Consider the following 24442-nt stretch of genomic DNA (forward strand, 5'->3'; position numbering starts at 1 on the left):
GTATTATGCCAAATCAGGAGGGGGTATGCGCTTATGTAGTCCATACATTGAGCATCATGACTACACAATGAGTCAATAAACTGGGACTGGACAACAAGTCTTACATCACTGTGAACCTTGTTTTATGAATCACAAAGGGCTTTGGTTCCCAATTCTAAAACAAAACAGTACTGTTTAGTGGTACAACATTTTTATGAAAAGTACAGAAGTAAAAATTAAAAAAAAAAGTTCAAATAAATGTTAAAACTTCAAAAACAGCTATAATAATGAAATGTCTGCTGTTTAAAACAATAGATAGCTAACTTTTCACGGAAAAGCATAGAATAAAAATATACTATTAAAATATTTTACCTTGTAGTGGCATTAATATTAAATCTGGGTTGAGGTTCACAATATACTTTACTTGTTGATACTTCAAAGAAGAAAGTGTTCAGATTCTTTGCTGAATGTATGTTGTACTGCAGAATTCCCTGATATAAAAATATGTAAAAAATGCAATCATTATAAATATTTTTTCTAATTTTTAAAGTTGAACATGTGCACAACTACTCCCGCCACCCTCACACGACCCCAAAAAGAAACAGGTAGACACAGGATAATACTTACAATAAGCATTATAAAGCAAATAAAAAGTAATAGAAATACTTTATGAATGGAATTTGAAGAATGCAACATAAGAAAAGTAAAGCAAATTCAGGAAAATAAAAGCAGTAAAGGAAAGAAAGAATATTAGCAGTATAGTGCAGAAAAATAGTTATTCCTGGTATTCAGTGATGACAAAATACAGAAATGCTAATTCAGTGGCATATTTTGTTTGCTGAAGTACTTGTCCCAGTCCCCTCTTTCACTGGATTTAGGTGAGTTAATGCAGAGTCTGAAGAGGATGATATGGGGAAATGACTCAAATTCTGAGTGTAGAATATGCAATTTACATCAATATCATAAGTTTATTAGCATTTTTCTTAGCATGGCAACATTAAGCAAGACCTCATACCTTCCCTGCTTTAGACAGACAGATTAGCTGCTTTGAGATGAGGGTAGTTACTAGTCTGGGTGTTACAGAGTGAATGTGGTAGGGTACATATTTTAGAATTTTCACCTCATCTGTCATTTAATTTCCCCTTTCCTTTCTTGGACTAAGTTGTGAGAACACTTGGTTCCAGGGGTGAGCTGCTGGAAACACTACTCTGAGATGTTTGATCCTGTCAAAGTAAGGGCTTTCCAAAGCAAGCTGGCATAAATGCTGCTATGTGAGTTATTTTAGATGGGTGCCAGTTGAGCAATTCTATCTGTGAGCCAGTTGGTGATCAGACGAGTGGCATAGGAGCATATTCCTAGTTTATTAAGCTTTTTCTTAATATGCCTAAGTGGGGAGAAGTGTCATAATCCTTAGACATATTGAGGTAGGAAGTGTGCACCATTTTACCTTCCTCTATTGGTTTGTTGTGTTTTTCCAAAAAAAAAAAAAAAAATCCACCAGGTTAAGTAAGCATACCCTGCCCTTGACAAATCCAAACTGAAACGGGTCCAGTGCTAGGGGTTTCCCTATATCTGTATTGATTATTTCCATGATAATTCTTTCCATGATTTTGTATATGAGGCTGGTCAATCATATGGGTCTATAACTGCCTGTGTCTGTGGAAGGCCATACCTTATGCAGGGTAATAACTACTGCTGTTTTTCATTTACTTGGTACAAAACCCGAAGGGAGGCTAAAGTCGAACAGTGTTGTTAGGGATGTGGCTAAATCTTACTTCATGCACACCCAAGGCACACCCAGTGATGTTGTCTAAGCAGGTAACATTAACACCCATATGTACTATGATACAGCAATAGCGGTACCTGTTGTTCTGTTGGCTGTGTGATCTGGTTGATCCAAGCACTGAACAACCAACTAACTGTCACTCTTTCCTTACTCCGCCTGGGAACAGGTACATCTGTATGTCTTGTAATGGAGTTACCAATAACTAGGATGTTTGCTTGGGCAGATGCCTGACTTATGAGCTCAGCACCCACGACTTTGGTACATTTGCTGAATTTGCCTCTTAAGCCATGAATTGTTGGTTTGAGTCCAATCCAAGGTGCTATAATTTGTCTGTCTTTTCGCACAGAGAATTAAGGCTATAATCTGCAGTTCCTGTGGTACAAATGTTGATTACCTCAGCCCTCATTTGCCTACTATGTGACCTTAAGCAAGTCATTTTATCAGGCAGGGGGAGCTTGGGGGCAGCTGTAAATTTGGGCTAGGCTCTTCAGTAGTCTTCTGAGCTGCAAGCCAAGTAACTAGCTTTGAACATATAATATATATATATATATATATATATATATATATATATATATATATATATAGATATATACACAAATATGTGCATGTGTATTTATTTAATTTAGTTGTGTCTATATTTATTTGTCTATTTATTGTTAGTTATTTAGGCTTGTCTGCCAATAATCTAAATATATTCATTTGCAAATTACACAAAATGAAAAAAAAAATTGCACAGTGTAAGGAATTTCAGTTCAAGAAACAATTCAAATAACTCATGTGCATGGTAGTATGGAGCTACAATGTCATGTGAATGGTGTACGTTAGTCACTTTAAGATTAAAAGGGACCGCTGTGAAAATGATTATCAAATCGATTTTTTTCACCTAAACAGATGTGATGCCTTGAAATAGTTTTCATTATGTAAAAGGGCATATGAACTCTGTGTACCATGTTAAAGCTCACTTTAAAAATGTATAAGTGATATAATCTGGCAATTGGCTAAGGATTAGATGCAATTGGATGGAAGGTGTGGATGTTCAGATATATTGTAAGCTAGCTGGAGTAAGTGAGTTGTCCTCATGGACCTTTTATCTCCCTCATTCGTTTTATTTTGCGTTCATAATCTCATGGATGCATAAAGATAGGAAACAAAAAAGAAAAGTAAGATATAATACAATATTTAGAGCAACAAAAAAGGGAATGTGCCAGAATGTTATAATTGCAAGTAAATTTTCAAAGGAAATAAGTAATACTGGATAAAAATATAAAACTGAGACTGTAGAAACAAAAACTTAAAGACAAACATAAGTGGGTACTTCAAACTATGTACATACTGTTGATGCAAAGTAAGTGCACTTTCTTATTTCATTTAAGTTGTCTATAAAATTAAAGAAAAATACAGAAAGACAAATGTCACTGTACAATAAGTAGGGTATGTATTTGACAATAATTATAGACAAAGATTAAACCACTTTCCAAAGACATTGCACAAACCTGAAGAAGTACACAACCTTTGCCAGTGACTTCAGTTGTGTAGTTGCCAGCTGCATTTCTAACAAACCAGTCTTGAAGTAGCAGACGATTTACATCATTGATCTGTATAGTTGTTAACTTTGTTTGTTCTCTGTAAATGTTTATATTTGCTTGAACCGTATCAATGCCAATATAAGCACCATATTTTCCCAAAGCAGCAAAACCAACAACAGTGTCCTAAAAATAAAATATGCATTGGTTGAATGATAGCATTAGAGTTCTGTTAGAAAACATTGTCATACATATTAATCGAATTAACAAACACATCCTGACTATGCATTTTTAAGAAGGACATTAAAAAGAATTACAAATTTCATTAAAAAAAAATCATGGCTTAAGTATTGTCCATTGATAACCATTTCACCCAATTCAGTTCAATTGTGGCCTTATTTCATGAGGTAGGAGGTGAATAGAGTACCGGTGTAGCCTACAACACACACAGAGACACATTTGATTAAAAATATCTCAGTGGACGTGAACCCTCAATTGAAATTGTAATACTGGAAGTTCAAACCCCATGTCCAATTTGCAGGCTGTAAACTGGAATGGCTTCAGTGAACAAGTCACCAGACAGTTGATTGCATGAAAGAAATCACACTAACCTGTTACACTGTTTCAGAAGATACATCCTTAGTGTGAGTATGGTTCAAAAGATATATACAATATGTAAAAAATAAGAAGACTGATTTATAAAACATATGCATATGAGTTTCTGGGATGCATTGTGGGACAAGTGGCAAATCATCACAGAAGGCATAGACAAGAGAGAAAGTATAAGCAGCATGGCTTAATGTAGGTGTGTGTATGTTTATGTGGTAGAAAAGTACACAACTACATGTCTGAGTGTCAACATAGTCTTGTCTAAGACTGTTACAGAGCAATGAATTGTTAATTAACATTACCAACTATGAGCAATACATTTTTACAAAATGTAAATGCCTTCTCAGAACAAAAGGCTGCTCCAAATTCATGTTTTGTCATGTACTCCAACATTATATGATCAAGTAGACTGTGGCAGTGAATTACCTGTGTGTTTTCAAAACCACCATTGTTTTGCTGTTGCTTTGCTATCCACCGTATTATTCCAGAGACGAAGCCGAGTTCACTCTCTGTTAAGACACTATTATAAAAGAATGACAGCACAACATATCCAGCCAGTTCCACCTGAGAGGAGGGGGCAGGGTTCCAGTAAGAGTCGGTGACGGGCACAGAATTAGGTGTTTCCCAATGAATCAAGCCACCTGTAAGCAGACATTAAAACAAGAAAATGTACTTTTGTTTTTCTTTTGCACAACATGTATTAATAATCACACGTTTATTTTTTTTTATCACCTCATAAAACTTGTTAAACATCAATGGCTATAATAGCAAAGGAATAACAATGTTAGAGGAAAGATGTGCAATTCCTCATTATAATATGGATATGTATGTAAAATATTTATACAGAGTACAAACTGAAACCATATTGCCTAAGTGATGAATACGCTGAAACCTGAAGTGTGCAACCAGTATTAAAAAAAAAGTACAACTATGGCTGATATGACTTTGACAAGTAACAGTTTAGCTTGTAAAGCTTTGTTTAAGACTTTTGTATCAGCATGTCATTTTGTAAGGCTATAGACAATTCACTTCAAATACACAAACCTGTAAATATAAAATATTGAACATAGAATTTGTCTGAAATTTCATGAAAAGGAAAGTTTGGCACATCCCTCTTGTGGAGGCTTGTACTCCAACCAGACATCCTCACTGTTATCTGTTATAATTAACGCCATGCTTACTGCCACCATACACACATACACATACACACACACACACACACACACACACACACACACACACACACACACACACACACACACACACACGCATACACAAACACACACACATGCAAATACATGCACAAGCAAGCAGACACACACACACACACACACACACACACACACACATGCACACACGCACACACACAGACACACACACACACACACACACACACACACACAAATACATGCACACAACCATGCACACACACACACACACACACACACACACACACACACACACACACACACACACACACACACACACACACACACACACACACACGCACACGCAAATACATGCACACAAGCAAGCACACACACACACACAGACTCAGGGACATAGATACAAAATCAGTCAAGTTTTCTCCATTCTCCTACCTCCAAGAAAAGCATTTTTTTCAAAACCTAGTATTCAGATTATTGTGATTGAAGCATGTCTGTCTCAAACAAAGATACGACTCCATCCTCATTCACTAATGACTTCTTGGTTAAAATGTTTATTGCCTAATTCAGCCAGATTATCCTCAGCAATATTGAAAAAAGTATAAAATGTTCTTATGCCATTTTTATTTGAATGTTTAAAGCAAAGAATAATACCACACAGTAGTTGCTTATTTAAACATGCCAAACGGCATTATACTCAATGATTTGCCTTGTGAGGGCTAAGTAAATGGGACCAGTGACATTAAGCTGCTCAGTATAGAGGTCAACTCTTAGGGGCATATTGACAACGTGATAGATCCCTGTGGTAGATGACTTCCCAAAGGATATGATAACGCATTTGTTGGCATTTAGTTCCAGTCCGTGATTTTGGCACTGATTATTTATTTTAGGACAAACCTTCCTGCAGGATGGGTAAGTCATTTGGGGATTCAGTGACTCTCCTGGCTTGCTATCATCTGTAAACTTAGTCAGATAGAGCCCTTTTGTTTTGGTTGTTACTTTAGAGGAGTAGATGCCAAACAGGAAAGGTTCAGCACCAAACCCTGGAGGACTCCAGTGGTGACTGGTCTCTTTACAGAGGTACACTGCCATTTTTGGTCTCCTGCTTCCTATCGCTGAGCCATTGGGCAAACCAGCAGGGTACATCAGAGTATATTCCTAGTTTATTTGTTTTTTTCAACAATGTCAGAGTGGGAGATTGTGCCAAAGCACTGGCCAGGTTGATATATTGATATATGTGTTGTGTACTGTTTTATTCAGTGGAGTTTGGGGTTTTGATGCTGGACAAAGTGTCACTTAGGAGAAGGTAGTTTATCTTAGAGAAATTTCTAAAGGTACCTTGGGTATAAGAGGTCTCTAGTTTCAATTACATTTCAAAGGATATGCCTTTGTGTTTAGACCTAACAAGTGGCAAAGGCATGCAAGGGATGGTGCTGGATGCCCTCATAATAATAAGGGCAATATCCAAGGTGTTATTCCACCAGTAGGTAATCTGACTTACTATTCCAGGGCACTTGTATTGACAACGTCCAGGAAATTCTACGTTTGTGCACTAGTGATGGTTTAGGTTTCCTAGTCTTTAGTTGGGTAGTTTACATCACCTAGGAAAATAGCATTGGGTTTAATACTGAATGATTACATTTCTTATCGATAAGCATTGTGGCTTACCTGGGTCAAAGAGAGAGTTCTATAGCTAACTAACATATGCTATGGGACGTCTCAGATGGTTATTTGGACATATAAAAGCTCTAATGCATCATGCTACTTTATAGCCTTGATATGACCCTCTTCTGTTTTTCTTCTCCTGCGTGGTGACCTGGTGAACGTATGGAAGGCGATACATCTTGGCAGAGCAGTAATGCTCTCTGCCACTTTAAACCATTTCTCAGTCACTACACAGACATCTACATCCTCTAGAATGAGGAGGGTTTGTAGGGAGTAAAGTTATTTTTTTTTGTTAGGCTCCTAGCATTTATTAGTAAAACCTTCCTATTTTCCTTCATTATGTTGGCAAGTTTATCAGGTTGGCATTGCCTGAAAAATGCATGATGGGAGTGGGCAATATCTTTGCAATAATCAAAACCTAGAGGAGACAGATGCAGGTTATCCCTGACTAAGCAGTGTGGTCTCTCAGTCATATCGCCCCAAGCTGACAAGTATTGGAACTCCTTTGAATTAAAGTAAATGAGTTTTTGCTCATATTGTGGCATCATCCATGGAGCAGTTACAATGCTGCTCAATCCTAGGCTCATACCTGCCTAGGACACATAGTTTGAGTGCAGCATTATATGTCTGTTCACATAGTTCAGGCAGGTAAATCTAATGTCACTGATACCCACATGTACTTGTTGTTCAAGGACTTGAGTGCATGTGTGAACAGATGGATCCGTGCACCAGACAATCAACTTACTGTCTCTCTTTCCTTGCTCAGCTTGATAAGAGGTAGTTCTGCAGGCCTTACAATGGAGTCAGACATAACTAGAGTGCCTGCCTTATGGGCTCAGCATCCATGACCCTGGGACTTCTTGTGTTATGTAAATCACTATTCTTAATATCTTAAGTCCTTTAGTTTTAAGTCAGTAATATAATACATTTAACTATCTCGCCAGATTATTTTTGACAGCTTGTACTCTTATGACCCAGTTTTGAAATTTTCCAGCTACATACATTATTCATTGACACTACTCACCACCACCTTTATACTTCTAAATAAACTTTATGGTAGTCCTATACATAACTGTTTCTGAACCTGGTTTACACTCCACCTCTTATGTACGTATTAACATTTTCTACCCTATCTAGTTCTTTTTCTCACCACCATTTCTTTCAATTTCTAAGTATGATCACATGGTCTATTATCTATCTGACAAACTCACTAATAATCTTCAAATGCTCACTGTTCAACATCTACTAATGCATAAGTAGCTGTTATAATGTAACAGTTGCCTCCTCTTTTAAATGAATGGATTCTAATTAATAAATATATGTGTAATTTTCAATATGTACTATTTAAGGTCTGTTTATGCATATTACTGAATGTCTATTTTAAAACTGTTTGTAATATGTTGGAGCATTTCTCTCTGGGTCTTTGATGAAAAGAGTTTTTTGACTAAACATGATTGAACAAACCCAGTAAAAAAATAAATAAATTGCACATTGTTGTTCTTTTCCACTAAAAAAACACATTTTGATGGCCTTCCAAACTTGTATACAATTTCTTATAGTAGGTAGTTCATTTAAACCAAAGAGGAGGATGAATTCCTTCCTCCTGCCTCCCTACTGACTACCCATCTTACCTGAACATCTGCAACAGAACTGGCCACACCCACAGAAATATCAATGGTCATTTCAACCTTCAGTCATTTCTACCTTCAGCCATTCCTCTTCTTTACTCCTTCATTATTGACTGCAATCTCTACTGCCTGATAACAATCTTGACAGCATTCACTTGTCCTTTATTGCTAAGATCATAAGCAGCAGAACAAGATGATAGCCCCCCTCTCCTGTTTTGATTATGTTCTATATTGAGCACATTATCTTACAAAGCACACCTCGTCTGTCACCTAACAATCCTTTATTTAGCTAAAAATACTTTACTAACACAGAATAATTACAGGTACAAACATACTTAATCCCCTCAATGAAGATTTCATATACTGGTGGCAAGAAAAGAAATGCAAAAGAATTCACTGAAACAAACAAAATAAACAAAAAAACAAACAAAAAAACAAACAAACAAAAATGATGGGATATGCAAATTTTTGTGCAGGTGTAGCCCATCATTTTTTTTTTTGCACTGAAGATTTCAGCCTGAAAGGAGTTGCATATTATCACGTTACACATTTTTTTCATAAAATTCACCCAAACACAGTTACAAGTGGATATCCACTCCATATCGACATCAAAAACTGCATGAGCTGTCCTGTCCCTGTCACCAACCATTAAACACATTGTCCTGCAAAGTAATCTGCATAAATATCCAATTGTCACTTTGAATGTATTAGTAGACACTCTTTTCTTCTGTGCTGTGGGTTATAAATGTCTTCATTGTTCAATGTTTCTATTGTCTTACATCATATCTCATTTTCTCATAGTCACTCATCAGATTCTTGGTGCCCTTTCAATAACACTATATTTCATACTTCTGTTTTACACCATTCCTCGTTAAACACCTTAATCTTATTATCCACGCAATGGCCCCTTTGCCTTTGGGCACCAGTATTACCCATACTGCAGACAGATAATCTCACACATCACCTTCACCTCACTTTCCTTAGCCTGCAATTCTTTACTTCCTGCTTCTTCCAACATCATTTTTCTCCATGTCTGCTCCTTCTACCTTCTTAACAGTTTCACAGTAATAAGGTAGTCTATTAGTTTAGCACACAGGAGCATGTGAGAAATGAAAAATAAACAGCTGGCCTCAGCTCCGCAAAAACTAATTCAGCCTGTTACACAAGGAAGAGACTTGCTACAGCAAGTTGCATGCTTCCTATCTGTGGGAACTCTCTCCTTTCTCCTTGTTGCTTATCATCTCAAATAATCACCCGTCACTTCTTTGCCTCTCTCTTCAGGTTTATAGCCAACCAGTGAAGCATTTAAACCTCCCTTGTTCTCTTTAACTGCTCTGTCAAGGTCGTCCCTCACTGTGTTCCTGCCTTAGTCTGCTGTCTTCCCTTATGAGTTATTGTCCTGGGATGAGCCAACTCTGTGGCCAGTAAACACATCATTGTATTCTTAGAATGCCAGTTTTCCTTCTCTTAATTCAACTGTGATAAATACTGCAAAATATTTTCTCACCCTGACTCTTTCTTACATGTCACAATTTCTTCCTTTAACACTTCTTTGTTTGCAGGGGTCTGCTGAATTTATGTCTTCGTCTGTGCATTTAACCTCCTCTTGGTACTTGTTACACATCTTTTTCTATTATTGTAAAATCCATTTTCATGAAAGAAGCAACAATTTCTCTCTTCTCCCCGTAATCCTAAATAAGCATATATTGCTTCTGGTCATGTTACATCCAATCAAATATTCCCTTTTAAGGCAAAGTTGAGGGATGCAATGCATACCATCCACACTGTCACCTCTTTTTTTCTCATGTTCTGCAGCATTCATCTCATTTGCTGCTACATTTCATGAATATTTGTTGAAAGATCTTCTGATCTTTAAATGGGTACCATATCCATAGAAACAACTTCCATTCCTTACTCTTGCACCTGAATAGATTAATGATCAGGGGTTGTAGCCTGTCATTTAGTGGTTAATGTTTGGGCTCAGTCAACATCACAATCCATATAGGTTCATAAGTAAGTACTAAGCTAGCTGCCTTTGTTATATATTTTATGCCTAGCCCATTTCCCTTGATAATTAAACCCTGTACTCCTTGTTTATGAGTTAAACACCTTAGCCATTAAGTCAGTCTTCCACCATAATTTCTCTCATCTATCACTCAGTAAGCACAATGGGATCCTGGCCTTCTATCCTCAGGCAAGGTTATTATATTTATACTTTCTTTGCAACCTCTTCTTCTTTTGGCTGCTCCCCTTAGGGGTTGCCACAGCAGATCAACTGTTTCCATTTCTTCCTGTCCTCTGCATCTTGTTCTGTCACACCAACCACCTGCATGTCCTCTCTCACCACATCCACAAACCTTATCCTAGGCCTTCCTCTTTTCCTGTTACCTGGCAGCTTCATCCTTAGCATCTTTTTTCCAATATACTCTGCATCCCTCCTCAGCACATTTCCAAACCAAAGTAATCTTGCCTCTCTGGCTTTGTCTCCAAACCTTCCAACTTGGGCTGACCGTCTAATGTACTTATTCCTAATCCTGTCCATCCTTGTCACACCCAGTGCAAATCTTAACATCTTCAACTCTGCCACGTCAAGCTCTGACTCCTGCCTTTTTGTCAATGCCACTGTCTCCAACCCGTATAACATAGCTGGTCTCACTACCCTCATGCAGACCTTCCCTTTCACTCTTACTGGTACCCGTCTGTCACAAATCACTCCTGAACCTCTTCTCCAGCCACTCCATCCTGCCTGTACTCTCTTCTTCACCTCTCTTCCATTTATATCCAATCAAATATTCCCTTTTAAGGCAAAGTTGAGGGATGCAATGCATACCATCCACACTGTCACCTCTTTTTTTTCTCATTTTCTGCAGCATTCATCTCATTTGCTGCTACATTTCATGAATATTTGTTGAAAGATCTTCTGATCTTTAAATGGGTACCATATCCATAGAAACAACTTCCATTCCTTACTCTTGCACCTGAATAGATTAATGATCAGGGGTTGTAGCCTGTCATTTAGTGGTTAATGTTTGGGCTCAGTCAACATCACAATCCATATAGGTTCATAAGTAAGTACTAAGCTAGCTGCCTTTGTTATATATTTTATGCCTAGCCCATTTCCCTTGATAATTAAACCCTGTACTCCTTGTTTATGAGTTAAACACCTTAGCCATTAAGTCAGTCTTCCACCATAATTTCTCTCATCTATCACTCAGTAAGCACAATGGGATCCTGGCCTTCTATCCTCAGGCAAGGTTATTATATTTATACATTCTTTGCAACCTCTTCTTCTTTTGGCTGCTCCCCTTAGGGGTTGCCACAGCAGATCAACTGTTTCCATTTCTTCCTGTCCTCTGCATCTTGTTCTGTCACACCAACCGCCTGCATGTCCTCTCTCACCACATCCACAAACCTTATCATAGGCCTTCCTCTTTTCCTGTTACCTGGCAGCTTCATCCTTAGCATCTTTTTTCCAATATACTCTGCATCCCTCCTCAGCACATTTCCAAACCAAAGTAATCTTGCCTCTCTGGCTTTGTCTCCAAACCTTCCAACCTGGGCTGACCGTCTAATGTACTTATTCCTAATCCTGTCCATCCTTGTCACACCCAGTGCAAATCTTAACATCTTCAACTCTGCCACGTCAAGCTCTGACTCCTGCCTTTTTGTCAATGCCACTGTCTCCAACCCGTATAACATAGCTGGTCTCACTACCCTCTTGCAGACCTTCCCTTTCACTCTTACTGGTACCCGTCTGTCACAAATCACTCCTGAACCTTTTCTCCAGCCACTCCATCCTGCCTGTACTCTCTTCTTCACCTCTCTTCCACACTCACCATTACTCTGAACTGTTGATCCCAAGTACTTAAACTCATTCACCTTCACCACCTCTACTCCCTGCATCCTCACCATTCCACTGTCTTCCCTCTCATTCACACACATATATTCTGTCTTAGTCCTGCTGACCTTCATTCCTCTTCTCTCTAGAGCATATCTCCACCTCTCCAGGGTCTCCTCCTCCTGTTCCCTACTCTCACTACAGATCACAATGTCATCTGCAAACATCATAGTCCACGGGGACTCCTGTCTGATCTTGTCTGTCAACCTGTCCATCACCATTGCAAATAAGAAAGGGCTCAGAGCTGATCCTTGATGTAATCCCACCTTCATCTTAAACGCATCCGTCACTCCCACGGCAGACCTCAACGCTGTCACACTACCCTCGTACATATCCTGTACCACTCTTACATACTTCTCTGACACTCCCAACTTCCTCATACAATACCACATCTCCTCTCTAGGCACCCTGTCATATGCTTTCTCTAAATCCACAAAGACACAATGAAACTCCTTCTGACCTTCTCTGTACTTCTCCATAAACACTCTCCGAGCAAGCATCACATCTGTAGTGCTCTTTCCTGGCATGAAACCATACTGCTGATCACTAATCATCACCTTCCTTCTTAACCTAGCTTCCAGTACACTTTCCCGTAACTTCATGCTGTGACTGATCAGTTTAATCCCTCTGTAGTTACTACAGCTCTGCACATCATCCTTATTCTTAAAAATCAGTATCAAAACACTTTTTCTCCATTCCTCAGGCATCCTCTCACTTTCCAAGATTTCATTAAACAATCTAGTTAAAAACTCCACTGCCATTTCACCTAAACACCTACATGCTTCCACAGGTATGTCAGCTGGACCAACAGACTTTCCGTTCTTCATCCTCTTCATAGCTATCCTTACTTCCTCCTTGCTAATCCACTGCACTTCATGATTCACTACCCGCTCATCATCCAACCTTCTCTCCCTCTCATTCTCTTCATTCATCAGCCCCTCAAAGTACTCTTTCTATCTCCTCAACACACTCTCCTCGATTGTGAGCATGTTTCCCTCATTATCCTTTATCACCCTTACCTGCTGCACATCTTTACTAGCTCAGTCCCTCTGTCTAGCCAATCGGTACAGGTCCTTTTCTCCCTCCTTAGTGTCCTACCTTTTATACAACTCTTCATATGCCTTATCCTTAGACTTCGCCACCTCTCTCTTTGTCATGCACCTCATCTCCTTATACTCTTGTCTACTTTCTTTATCTCTTTGACAATGCCACTTCTTCTTCACCAACCTCTTTCTCTGTATACTCTCCTGTACTTCTTCATTCTACCACCAGGTCTCCTTGTCCTCCTTTCTCTTTCTAGATGTCACACCAAGCACCCTTCTAGCCATCTCTCTTACTAGCTCTGCTGTAGTTACCCAGCTATTCAGTAACTCTTCACTGCCACCCATTGCCTGTATTAACTCTTCCCTGAACATCACTTTGCAACCAGTACCCTAAAAATCCTCACATTTTACTAAAATAGCTGCTTGTATCATACGTTTCAGTTGTGGCAAATATTGCTCCAACGTATTGGCATGAGTTCTCGTACCAGTGATGCTATTTTTCTTGTGATATGATTATGTTTTGCTTGACCTCTTCCATCTTTCCCCTCAGTCCTCCAATTTCAATAGCCACGCCCTGTAATTGCTTCAGTATGTCATCAGTCTTTCGTCTACTGCACCTCTTGTCTCCATTCAAAGCCTGAAATCCCAGCATCCCCACTGCCCTTTCTGATTGTAGTAAACTGTCTAACTCTGCACTTTTCCCTTAATGCAGCAGCCAACGGCACAGTGAAAGCAACTGGCACCCATCTTCCTGTTGAAAGCACTGAAGCAGACACTTTGGCCTAACAGGTTTATCAATACAGCAAAATAAAAGATCCCGATACCTGAATTTAAGGACTGCAAATGTACCAACCTCAACCTATTCTATGACAAAATATCAAAATTCATTAATGACTGCACTTCTCCTGCATGTTAAGCATTGAATCAAATTATTATCCTTTTAACTTAACCTAGATGACTGGATGGGTAGCCACGAATTTCCTCTATCACCTTCACAGAGAAATGAGAAATGGCATTAGGGAGGGTATTGGCAAGATGCGAATGATTAATAAAATACTTGCTAAAATTGGAATAACTATGAATTATATGACATTTGTGAAATCTGATGACTGGAACAAACTGGCTAACATTGGACTAATATTTCTAGTTGGCCTTTTATGGGCATTGCTATAGCTTAAATATTTCAAAACTGAGTATGGCACTAATGTCTGTTTCAACACAGAAGTTAAATAATTTGAATACTGCATCCACCACATTTCCTGGAGAAAATCCATTTCCATTACTGTGGTACATTGTACAGCTTTTTTTTTTAATTAGTTTCTTGTATTGACATTGTTGTAAACAACATTCATATAAATAGGAAAAATAAAAACAAGCATACAATATTCTTTAGAAAGGCGATACAGACAGATAATGAGTAGTAAGAACAGAAAAAATAAAATCTTGAACAAATATCTAAAATAGTCATTTCTTACATCTGGTGAAATGTACAAAGTGATTAACATACATAGAAATGATGCCTCCCTGCAACTTGAACACATTTGTATACATGTAGTTACAGAGACATGGTTTCCAAGCCATGAACGCACTCACTCCCTCTGTTGCTGGGGTTAGTGCTTATCACATATTCAACCTTACTTACAGTTGTGAGAGAGAATCAGTATTTGTCAGAGACATTATCTCTTCTTGACAGTTTCCTCAGGACACTAATTCTTAACTCCTATATGTCCAAATCATATTGAACAAGACTAATTCCCACTTCATAACTAGCTATAGAACGCTCTCTTTGCCACCTTCTAAGCATGATAGCTATATTAGCTAGGTGAAATCCATATTAAAACCGCCATCTTTCTAGTGGGGCCATCAGTCATCCATCAATAAACTGGCTGACCTGTAGTAGGAATAACTGGCATGCCCAATGATTCCTTGACATAATAAATGCTAGCTCCCTTTTACAAACAGTTAGCTATCTTATTAAGGGTCTCAGTACCCTTTTGATCTTATTTTCGCAAATATGGCCCCATTTGTTTCCCTTAAAACTAGCACTATTTTCTTTGCAAACACCACATTTTTGGGGAATTCTTAAACATAAATATTCTACAAATGCATGATGATTTGGTTGAATACAACATTAAACCTCCTCCAGTGCAACCCACTGCTAAGCTGCTGCCTATACCTCTCACTTCTGCTCCTACTTAAATAGTTGTACTGATAGAATATGCACTGTCACAACAAAATATAATGAGATATTTAAAAACAAACACCTGCAGTGGAACATCCACATAGATAAGTTAAATAACAAGAGAAATGAATTACTTAATTCTTATAAGAGGTGTCATTCTACCTACCCCAAGACCATACTTTAGTCAAATAGTAAAGAGCTTAACAGAAGCATTAGGAAACTCAAAGCGGAGTATGAGTTTAAAAACAACCAAAACCTAAAATTACTACAAGTGTTATTTGGCTATGTCAGACATTTAAGGACTAACACCCAGTAATTTCCAGAGCTGTCCACAATAATACTTCCCACTCAGATCCAAACTAAATAACTAATATCCTAGCTGATAAATTTAGTAGAATGTTTACTCCAACACATAGCTGTTCCCAGATTGCAGATTCTCAGCCACCTCCTTTAATTATTAAGAAGCAAGCCATAAAGCCATATTGCACCTTTCAAAAGTCAAGTCATTGGGGCCTGAAAATAAGCCAGTCAGCCTGATAATCAATACTAAATATATCCAATGTGAACTGCTACTTAACTTCTTTTATGTAAGCCACTCCACTGGGCACATTCCTGAAGCCTGAAAAGCAGCCAGTGTAATGTCATTAGACATGGGTCTTAATAGGTTCCTGGTAGCTACAAACCCATTCATTTCATGAGCCTCTTAGGTAAAGCTATGAAATGTGTTACTACAGACCTCATTAATATAAATACAGACAATTTCTTATCCCTACACATTAATCAATTCAGGTTTGTTAAATGGAAATCCCACCTCTTTAACCTCATCGATTTCTCTATAACAATTTCTTTGAAAAATCACTGAAGCAGTAGACAGCAGTTTTGCAATACAAACAACATATCTGAATTTTTCTAAAGCCTTTATCTCTATCTGTGCAGGCATTACCAACAAACTTTCAAATCTGAATATACATCCTTATTTTGTTTGGTGGATAATTAATTGGTTGTCTATTAGTTCACACGCGGTTAATGCCACAAGTGACACCCCTGAAAGCCAAAAGATTATCAATGGCATACTATAGGGCTCTGTTTCATGCCTCTCTCCTATCTTGCATTTAAGTCTGAGGCATTAAGACCAATTATCTTGGTCTTTGGGTATCTAAGTTTGCCGACAATTGTAAATTGGGTTGTAATACTCTCTGTATACATATCACTCAACTTGAGAGACCTCAGAGATTCATTAATAAAAGGATCAGTGGCCTCAAAAATGTTAGTTATCATGACAAACTGACAACCCTGTCTCTGTACTAAGTCTCTTATAGACTCCCCAGTGGGATTTTTATACAGCCTTTTGGAATATGAAATATCTACCCATTATGACTTCCTCTTCCATTTTAGAACACGTGGCTTCTCAAATGTCTGTTAATACCCACCATAGAATCATCTAACACCTTCAAGTACCTTGGACTGAAACTTGAACGTGACCAGTCACTGAACCTTTACCACCACAAAGTAAAAAAACGAAGAAAATGAACTTCCTATTATTCTGGGCCAGAAAAATCTCAGCATCCCACTCCATTTCTGCCAGCTCCACTAATGGCTATGGATTTCTCGTTGCTTGTTTAGAATATGGCCTGTCTATTTTTGCCTCTTTATCTAAGCATAATACCAATGTCCTTTAAACTATCCCATTTTCCATTTGTCACTTCATCACCATCTATCCACCTAAAGAACATCTTTGCAGCACACTAGAGAAAGCTACATGGTTGCTCATTAAACAAAGAGACAATCTCCTTGTAATCATACAACTCAAGTTTCTCCACCTTGAGTCCTTTGGTCTCCTACATGCCAAACTGCATGAAAAAAAAATACACTTACAACTTATGCCATCTTTCAAAAAAATGGACTGACAAATAACTACACCCAAGACCAAACTGTGTTCTAGCAATCATGCCTGATCATTTTTAGGTCCTATGCTCTGGAAAACCCTCCTTCCTGACATTAAGTGACACTTATGCCTCACTAACTTCAAAACATACACAATCCACCAACTTCAGGAACAATGCAAATGCCTCTGTCCCATACAAGGGCACATCATCTAAACCCACAACCTGCCATAACGTCTCACACCTCACTGTTCAACCATCATCCAACATCAAATAAATAAAATCTGCAAATTCAACCAGATCTCCAATAAACTTCAGACGCCAATTTAGGATATTTTGAATAAGAACTTAAAATGTCCGCTTCCTAGGAATGCTTCCAAACTGGGGAGACCATTTTGCAATACCAGTTCATTTAATTTATGTTGGACTTAGCATTTGTAGAGAACTACAAAAAACAGTAACAGGAAAGCACAATGCAGCTAGCTGGGGGTAAATTAGCATTATAAAAAAATTAGCAAAGTGAAACTGGCAAAAGGGATGATTCTGCATGGATTTTTTTCGTATGAATTTTCAGTCTGGAAGGACATGATAGAAATCCTAACAATCATCCAACAGAGAAGAATGTGTAAAATTTCTCTTTGAATAAATGTGTTATAAATATATAACTGTTTTGCATTAATACGTCCTATGCATACCCAGTGCACAGCAGAATATATATCAATTTTGTCCTTTGCTAAACAGAATGCTCTTACCTTCTTTAATGGCCATTTGTTCTAACTTGTCCAGGAACATCTTTCTGCGAGATGCATCTTCAGGATACCTAAACACATTTGCCAACAGTGCCATTGTATAGGAACTAGTAACATTGGACGTTGCATTCCGCAAACAGGTTAAGGTGTTATTTATCAGCAACTCCTAACATGAAAAGCAAATAACATTTGTAATTCTTCTACAGAAATCTCATAAGATTAAATCAGAAAATCATAACTCATACCACAAAAGTCCCATAATATAACACAAAAATGCATTCAATACTGCAGAACCTCTACTTTTAGCATATTGGTGTGAGCTGTATATTTCTAAAATTCTTTGCTGGGCAGATGCCATTAAAAAGAAAAAAGAAGAAAAAAAAAAGAAGAAAAAAATGGCATTCTTAAACAGTGAATGTACATGTTGGTTTTAATGTCTTAAAAAATGCCTAGCAGAAATGTTTTCCCCAGTACATAGGGTGCTTATCATCCCAACTAATTAGCTATTAGAAACTTCTGGTAGCACTTGTCTGGCATAAAAAGTTACATCTAAGACAACTCCAATAATTAAAGCACATTAACAGTTTATTATACCACCAGTCCCCTTAAATGGCAAGTACTTTTAAAGTTACTTCAAATATAACAGCTGGAGTACTGCAATCAAAGGGGCATTACTTACTGCACATGCCCGCCCCAGGGGTTTATAAGGTGTTTTATTAAAAGGGGGCAGTACTTACTGAAAATGCCCACTCCAGGGGTATATAAGGTGTTTTATTAATAGGGGACAGTACTTACTGAACATGTCCTCCTCAGGGGTTTATAAAGTGTTTTATTAAAAAGGGGCAGAGTACTGCACTTGCATTTGTTTCACTGTTACTGGCATTGAGCAAGCATAGAAAGGATCATGAAAAAAGAAGCTTTCATCAGAGATGGACTTTGAAAATCTAGTCAAGAGCTAAGTCTTTAGAGTACAAGACAACACTGTACGTGTATGCATGGGATAAAACATTATATCCACTTTACCTATACTTAACATCTAACACAGTAACGTTTCTGCCATTCAAATAAATTTGGATACACTGGCAACTGGCATTAAAGCTGCATTCACTTGTTAACTGTACTTAAAATAAAGTTGTGGGTGAAACCATCTGACTGCATTTATAACCACAGATTTAAAATGAAGAAATATGCTGTGCGTGTATATGTGTGTGTGTGTGTGTGTGTGTGTGTGTGTGTGTGTGTGTGTGTGTGTGTGTGTGTGTGTGTGTGTGTGTGTGTGTGTGTGTGTATGTGTGTGTGTGTGTGTGTGTGTGTGTGTGTGTGTGTGTGTGTGTGTGTGTGTGTGTGTGTGTGTGTGTGTGTGTGCTTATTGCTGCCTATTGTAACACTAAGCCTCATAATGGGTTTCTTTCAATACTTGTAAGTGCTGTGCTAACTACATTTAAATACAGATATAATCCATCCTAAGGGATGGTTAAATCCCTGGCACCACAATAAGCTTCCAACCCTATGTGTTTCATAGGGTTCAACCATGTATTCATTGTATTTATAAATAATAAGATTCAAAACCATTGAAAAATAACTGGAACACACTAGATCGCCACATGTATTTAGGGTACACAACTTTAATTTCTCAGCTTTTCGTCAGTACAGACTTCTTCAAAAATACACATACTCCCAAACCATTTGTACATAAAATGTCCAATAAAAAAACTTCATCAACAAATCAATTAAATAAACCACTTCTTTCAGCTTTTTCCCGGTTAGGGGTCACCACAGCAGATCACCTGTCTGCTCATGATTGGCAGTGGAGTTTTACAGTGTCGAGTTGCCAGCCCAGCACCCAACCTTCCACAGAAGGCACACACATGCACTCACACCTAGGGCCAATTTAGAGTGTCCAATCCACCTACTGTATGTCTTTGGGATGTGGGAGGAAACCGGAGCAAACCCATGCGACCACAGGGAGGACATGCAGACTCCGCACAGAAGGCACCCCAGCTGAGGATCAAACCAGAGAACCTCTTGCTGTGAGGCGACAATGCTAACCACTGTACCACCCCAAACCACTTAACCACTATAAATATAAATTCATTTAAAATGTATAAATACATCAAATACACTTAAAAACATATTAGTTCATAACTTTCAAACTTCTGTCCTTTAAAAATACTTGATGTTTATCGTGTCATTTAATCCTGGGTGTTCATCAGCCCTTAGTGTTATCTCCCATTTAGTTTCTTTCTTACCTTTTTTGTTCTTAAAGTCACAACTCTTTAACTCTTACTGAACTTGTTCCAACACAAAAAATAAAAACGTTTTATATTTTTTACATAAATGTGTATATTTATATAAAGCATTATTTGTACCTTTACTTTTAATAGAATAAAGATGTTCCTTAATCCTTTTATTTAAAGTTATGGATGACATTCCTACATAGAATGCATGTATCTCTGTTCAGTTATCAAACAGAAAAAGCATATAATGCGTGTTTCATTGAACATACTAATCATTAAGCCATTCAAGTAAAAATGCAATATGGTGGGGATCAGGAAGTTTCTCCACTATAGAGCATTCTTGGAGTTGGTATATATAATTAACGGGGCATTACATCAAAAATGCTGTTTAATGAAACTCCACCCCACCCCCCCGTGGAGTTTCACTGAACAGCATTTTTGATGTAATAACGTTCAGTGATTTTTCTGTTTGATGACTGAGCATAGACCTGAATGTGTCACACCCAGAACAAACAGTAATATATACACCACTCCCTTGGAATTGCAAGTAAATCTCCCTGTAGCTGATATAGTGCTATCTATATGGGGTAAAATAATAAATGACCTTCATAAACATACCTGCAAGTATTGCACATACCATACCTGTAAGTTCCATTTCTTTTTGAGTATAAATAGAACTAATTAAAGTTTTATCTTTCTGTGGCAAAGTTTTCAGGCTTTTTGTCTTTTTATATACATACATAGACTTTTGTCTAGCAACCTTAATGTATCATTATTTCCTTTTAAAATTCTCCATTTGTCAGAAGTAATTTTCAAAATACTTGTATTTTCAACTGACATATCAAGAGGGGTGGTCTTACTATAAGTGTTTTGTACAGATTTCTAAGGTTTTAAATAGTCAGGGCAAAACGAGTATACATTTTTAATGAAAATTCATTAGCACTAAATAATAAATTGCCTTTTTTATATTCTCTCTCTAAAATAAGGAGGAGTATTAAACTCAATTTACTTCTTAAAATCTACCTCTTTAGTAATTAATCTAGAAGCCTGAATATATTGCCCTCTAGCTACATTATTTTTGATGAACACAGGGTGAATACCTTTAACATGTAAGTAACAGTTAGAAAATGTTTTTCTATCAAATATATTGCTGTGCAAAATTTTATTAGGCACATCCCATTCTAGGGTGATATCCAGAAAGTGACCTTTAAGAAAAATATTAGCCAAAGTAAATTTCAAAAAATTAGATTCCATGTTTGCATATAAAAAGATGAACAGCCTAAAATTTTTCTTACAGAAAGATAGTATTTTAATTAATCCTATTTATACTCAAAAAGAAATAGAACTTACAGGTGTGGTATGTGCAGTATTTGCAGGCATGTTTATGAAGATCGTTTTATTACATGACCCCATATAGAAAGCCGTGGTGGTACAGCAGTAGCATTGTTGCCTCACAGCAAGAGGGTTTCCTGTTCGATTCTCAGCTGGAGTGCCTTCTGAGTCTGCATGTTCTCCCTGCTGTCGAATGGCCTCTGAAAGACATGTGTGAATGGGTGTGCCTTTGCTCAAGGTTGGGTGTCAGACTGGCAACTTGGCACCATAAAAATTAACTGCCAATCATTAGCAGATCGGAGTTCCACTGTGGCGAACCCTAACCAGGAAAAGACAAACAAGATAGCATTATATCAGCTACAGGGAGATTTACTAGCAATTGCAAGGGGGTGGTGTATATTATTGTTTGTTCTGGGTATGACACACTCTATGTTGGAATGACATCCAAAACTTTAGAAAAAAAGAATTGAGGAACATCTTTATTCTATTAAAAGTAAAGATGCAAATAATACTTTATATAAACATACAGGTTTATATAAAATATAAAACAATTTTATTTTTTGTGTTGGAACAACTTCAAGAAGATTTAAGGGGAGGTGTCTTTAAAAATTGAATAGGTAAGAAGGAAGTGTATTTGATGCATTTATACATTTTAATGAAGTTAAGCTGTGGTGGTACAGCATTAGCATTGTTGCCTCACAGCAAGAGGTTCTCCTGTTCAATTCTCGGCTGAAGTGCCTTCTGTGTGGAGTCTGCATGTCCTCCCCGCGGTCGAGTGCCCTACGAAAGACATGCATGAATGGGCATGCCTTCGCTGAAGGATGGGCATCGGGCTGGCAACTTGGCACCATAAAAATCGACTGCCAATCATTAGCAGAGCAAAGTTCCGCTGTGGCGACCCTTAACCTGGAAAAGCCGAAAAGACAAACAACATACATTTTAATGAATTTATATTTATAGTATTTAAGTGGTTTATTTAATTGATTTATTGATGAAGTTTTTTGATTAGACATTTTATGTATAAATACTGTAATGGTTATATTTATGAAGAAGTCTGCACTGATGAAAAGTGGAGAAATTAAAGCTGTGCATGCTTAATACATATTGCTCTCTCCTGTGTTCCAGTTATTTTTCAGTGGTTTTTGAGTCTTACTGTTTTTGGTTTACCATTTGTCAATGTTTTCCTCTTTGTCTTGGAGTTGTGTATTTATTTATTAATAAGATGGCAAAGCAATGTGGTGAAGACAAATCAGTTAGGATCCTGGTGATTATCTTATCACCCATCTAGGGGTACTATACTGACTTTTTCTTCCACCAGCAATGCACATTCAACTCCATACACAGCTTGGTAAGTTCTTTGACACTGAATCTCAGCCCTTACAAAACCAAAGGCATTCTTTTTCCTGAAAATATCTAAAAATGTGAGTGGTTAACTATCTCCAAAGTATTTAATCTTGCAATCTTTTAAACCTTACTCAATTAAAGTAGCCAGTTCTACCATACTTGTACTGACCATGTTTTGTTTGGTAAGCACGTACGTATGAGCTAACTTGGTCCAGTTAATGCTCTGGATGGTTTTCACAGATAGGGCTTTCCATATTATTCATTCTCATTTCTAAGCTGTATCATTTTATCTATGATCAGTTCTTCTGCATTCTGTACATATATTTATTAACCTATATTCCCTTTCTTTCCAAATTAGAGTAAGACTTTAACAACAGTCCCAGATGTCCAATAGGTTACAACACTAGGATAGGATCCAGTACTATTCCTTGCTTTGCATTTTGCTATGAGTTGAATTCATCCAATATCCGATACTTGCTCGAAAAATTAACACATAAACTGCTGAATCAACACATCTATTCCCCACATTGCCATTGTGATATTAAGGTTTCTCATTTCCATACATTTATCTAAACATAGATTTCATGGTTTTGTCCCTGTTTTCATGCTCTGAAACAGACTTCCTCTTGCATTGCTGCAAACATCTTCATAACAGGCATTTATTTATTTTTATAGATTTATTTCATAAGTTTGTTAACTGAGTAAGCTATAATAGTCCAACCAGCTGCCAAATATAGAATAGCAAACAAACAAATAAAATGAAAGAACTACACCTGTTTTATAGCAAAAGCTTTCAGGTACAAACCTAACCTGAAAGTTATTGAGTATTGATATTTGCCTGTAAACGGGTGTGTTTCAGTCTCAGCAGCTCACTGGACACAAGTCTCCTTTTTAATGAGTGACCGAGGACCACTGTATTGACATGTGACTTAAGAAGAGTCAAAGACAAACCAAACAGAAGTAAAAGGAATTAAATCCTGTAATCTTGGCTATAGAGAGCAGCTAGCTAACAGCTCAAAATCTTAATCCTCTGTGCTAGAAAAAAGCATCAGACAAATGAACCTATGAATAGCAAATTGATATACAATTGATATATAAATGGCATGTTGCCTATTGTTCTTTATAACAGAGAAGTAAGGATAGCTCTCTACTCTATGTCCACTGTAAGCAAAATATGTAATCATTTCTTTATTTTGTATAACTGTGTTAGACATCTGAATAGCAATGCTTATTCTAAATAGCAACCAGTTATGTCAGTCCTCATAAACATCTAGAAAATATTTTGTTTCCCTATACTTACAATTGTTGGTGTTTTTTCTGGAATCTCTTGCAAAGAGTAGCAGACAAATGCAGAAAGTGACAAGTTATCATTAACTCCACCCTAGGCAAAGAGATAAAATCAGCAGGTTAAAGCTTCT

At 37.5% G+C, this 24442-nt stretch overlaps 1 protein-coding gene across 1 annotated transcript in view; it reads right to left on the reverse strand.

Annotated features, from left to right (window-relative positions):
- LOC122808698 (alpha-2-macroglobulin-like protein 1) overlaps positions 1–24442 on the reverse strand; it is a 488551-nt gene that overhangs the window by 50667 nt on the left and 413442 nt on the right. Inside the window, exons 27-31 of the mRNA XM_044079684.1 lie at positions 24325–24405; positions 18115–18277; positions 4324–4538; positions 3259–3474; positions 352–470 (exon numbers count right to left, since the gene is read on the reverse strand). Coding sequence (XP_043935619.1) covers positions 352–470; positions 3259–3474; positions 4324–4538; positions 18115–18277; positions 24325–24405 — 794 coding nt within the window. The remainder of the gene's footprint in view (positions 1–351; positions 471–3258; positions 3475–4323; positions 4539–18114; positions 18278–24324; positions 24406–24442) is intronic.

Source organism: Protopterus annectens, chromosome 8.part0 (genome assembly GCF_019279795.1).
Source record: "Protopterus annectens isolate FY-2018-M chromosome 8.part0, PAN1.0, whole genome shotgun sequence".
Lineage (NCBI taxonomy): Eukaryota > Metazoa > Chordata > Ceratodontiformes > Protopteridae > Protopterus > Protopterus annectens.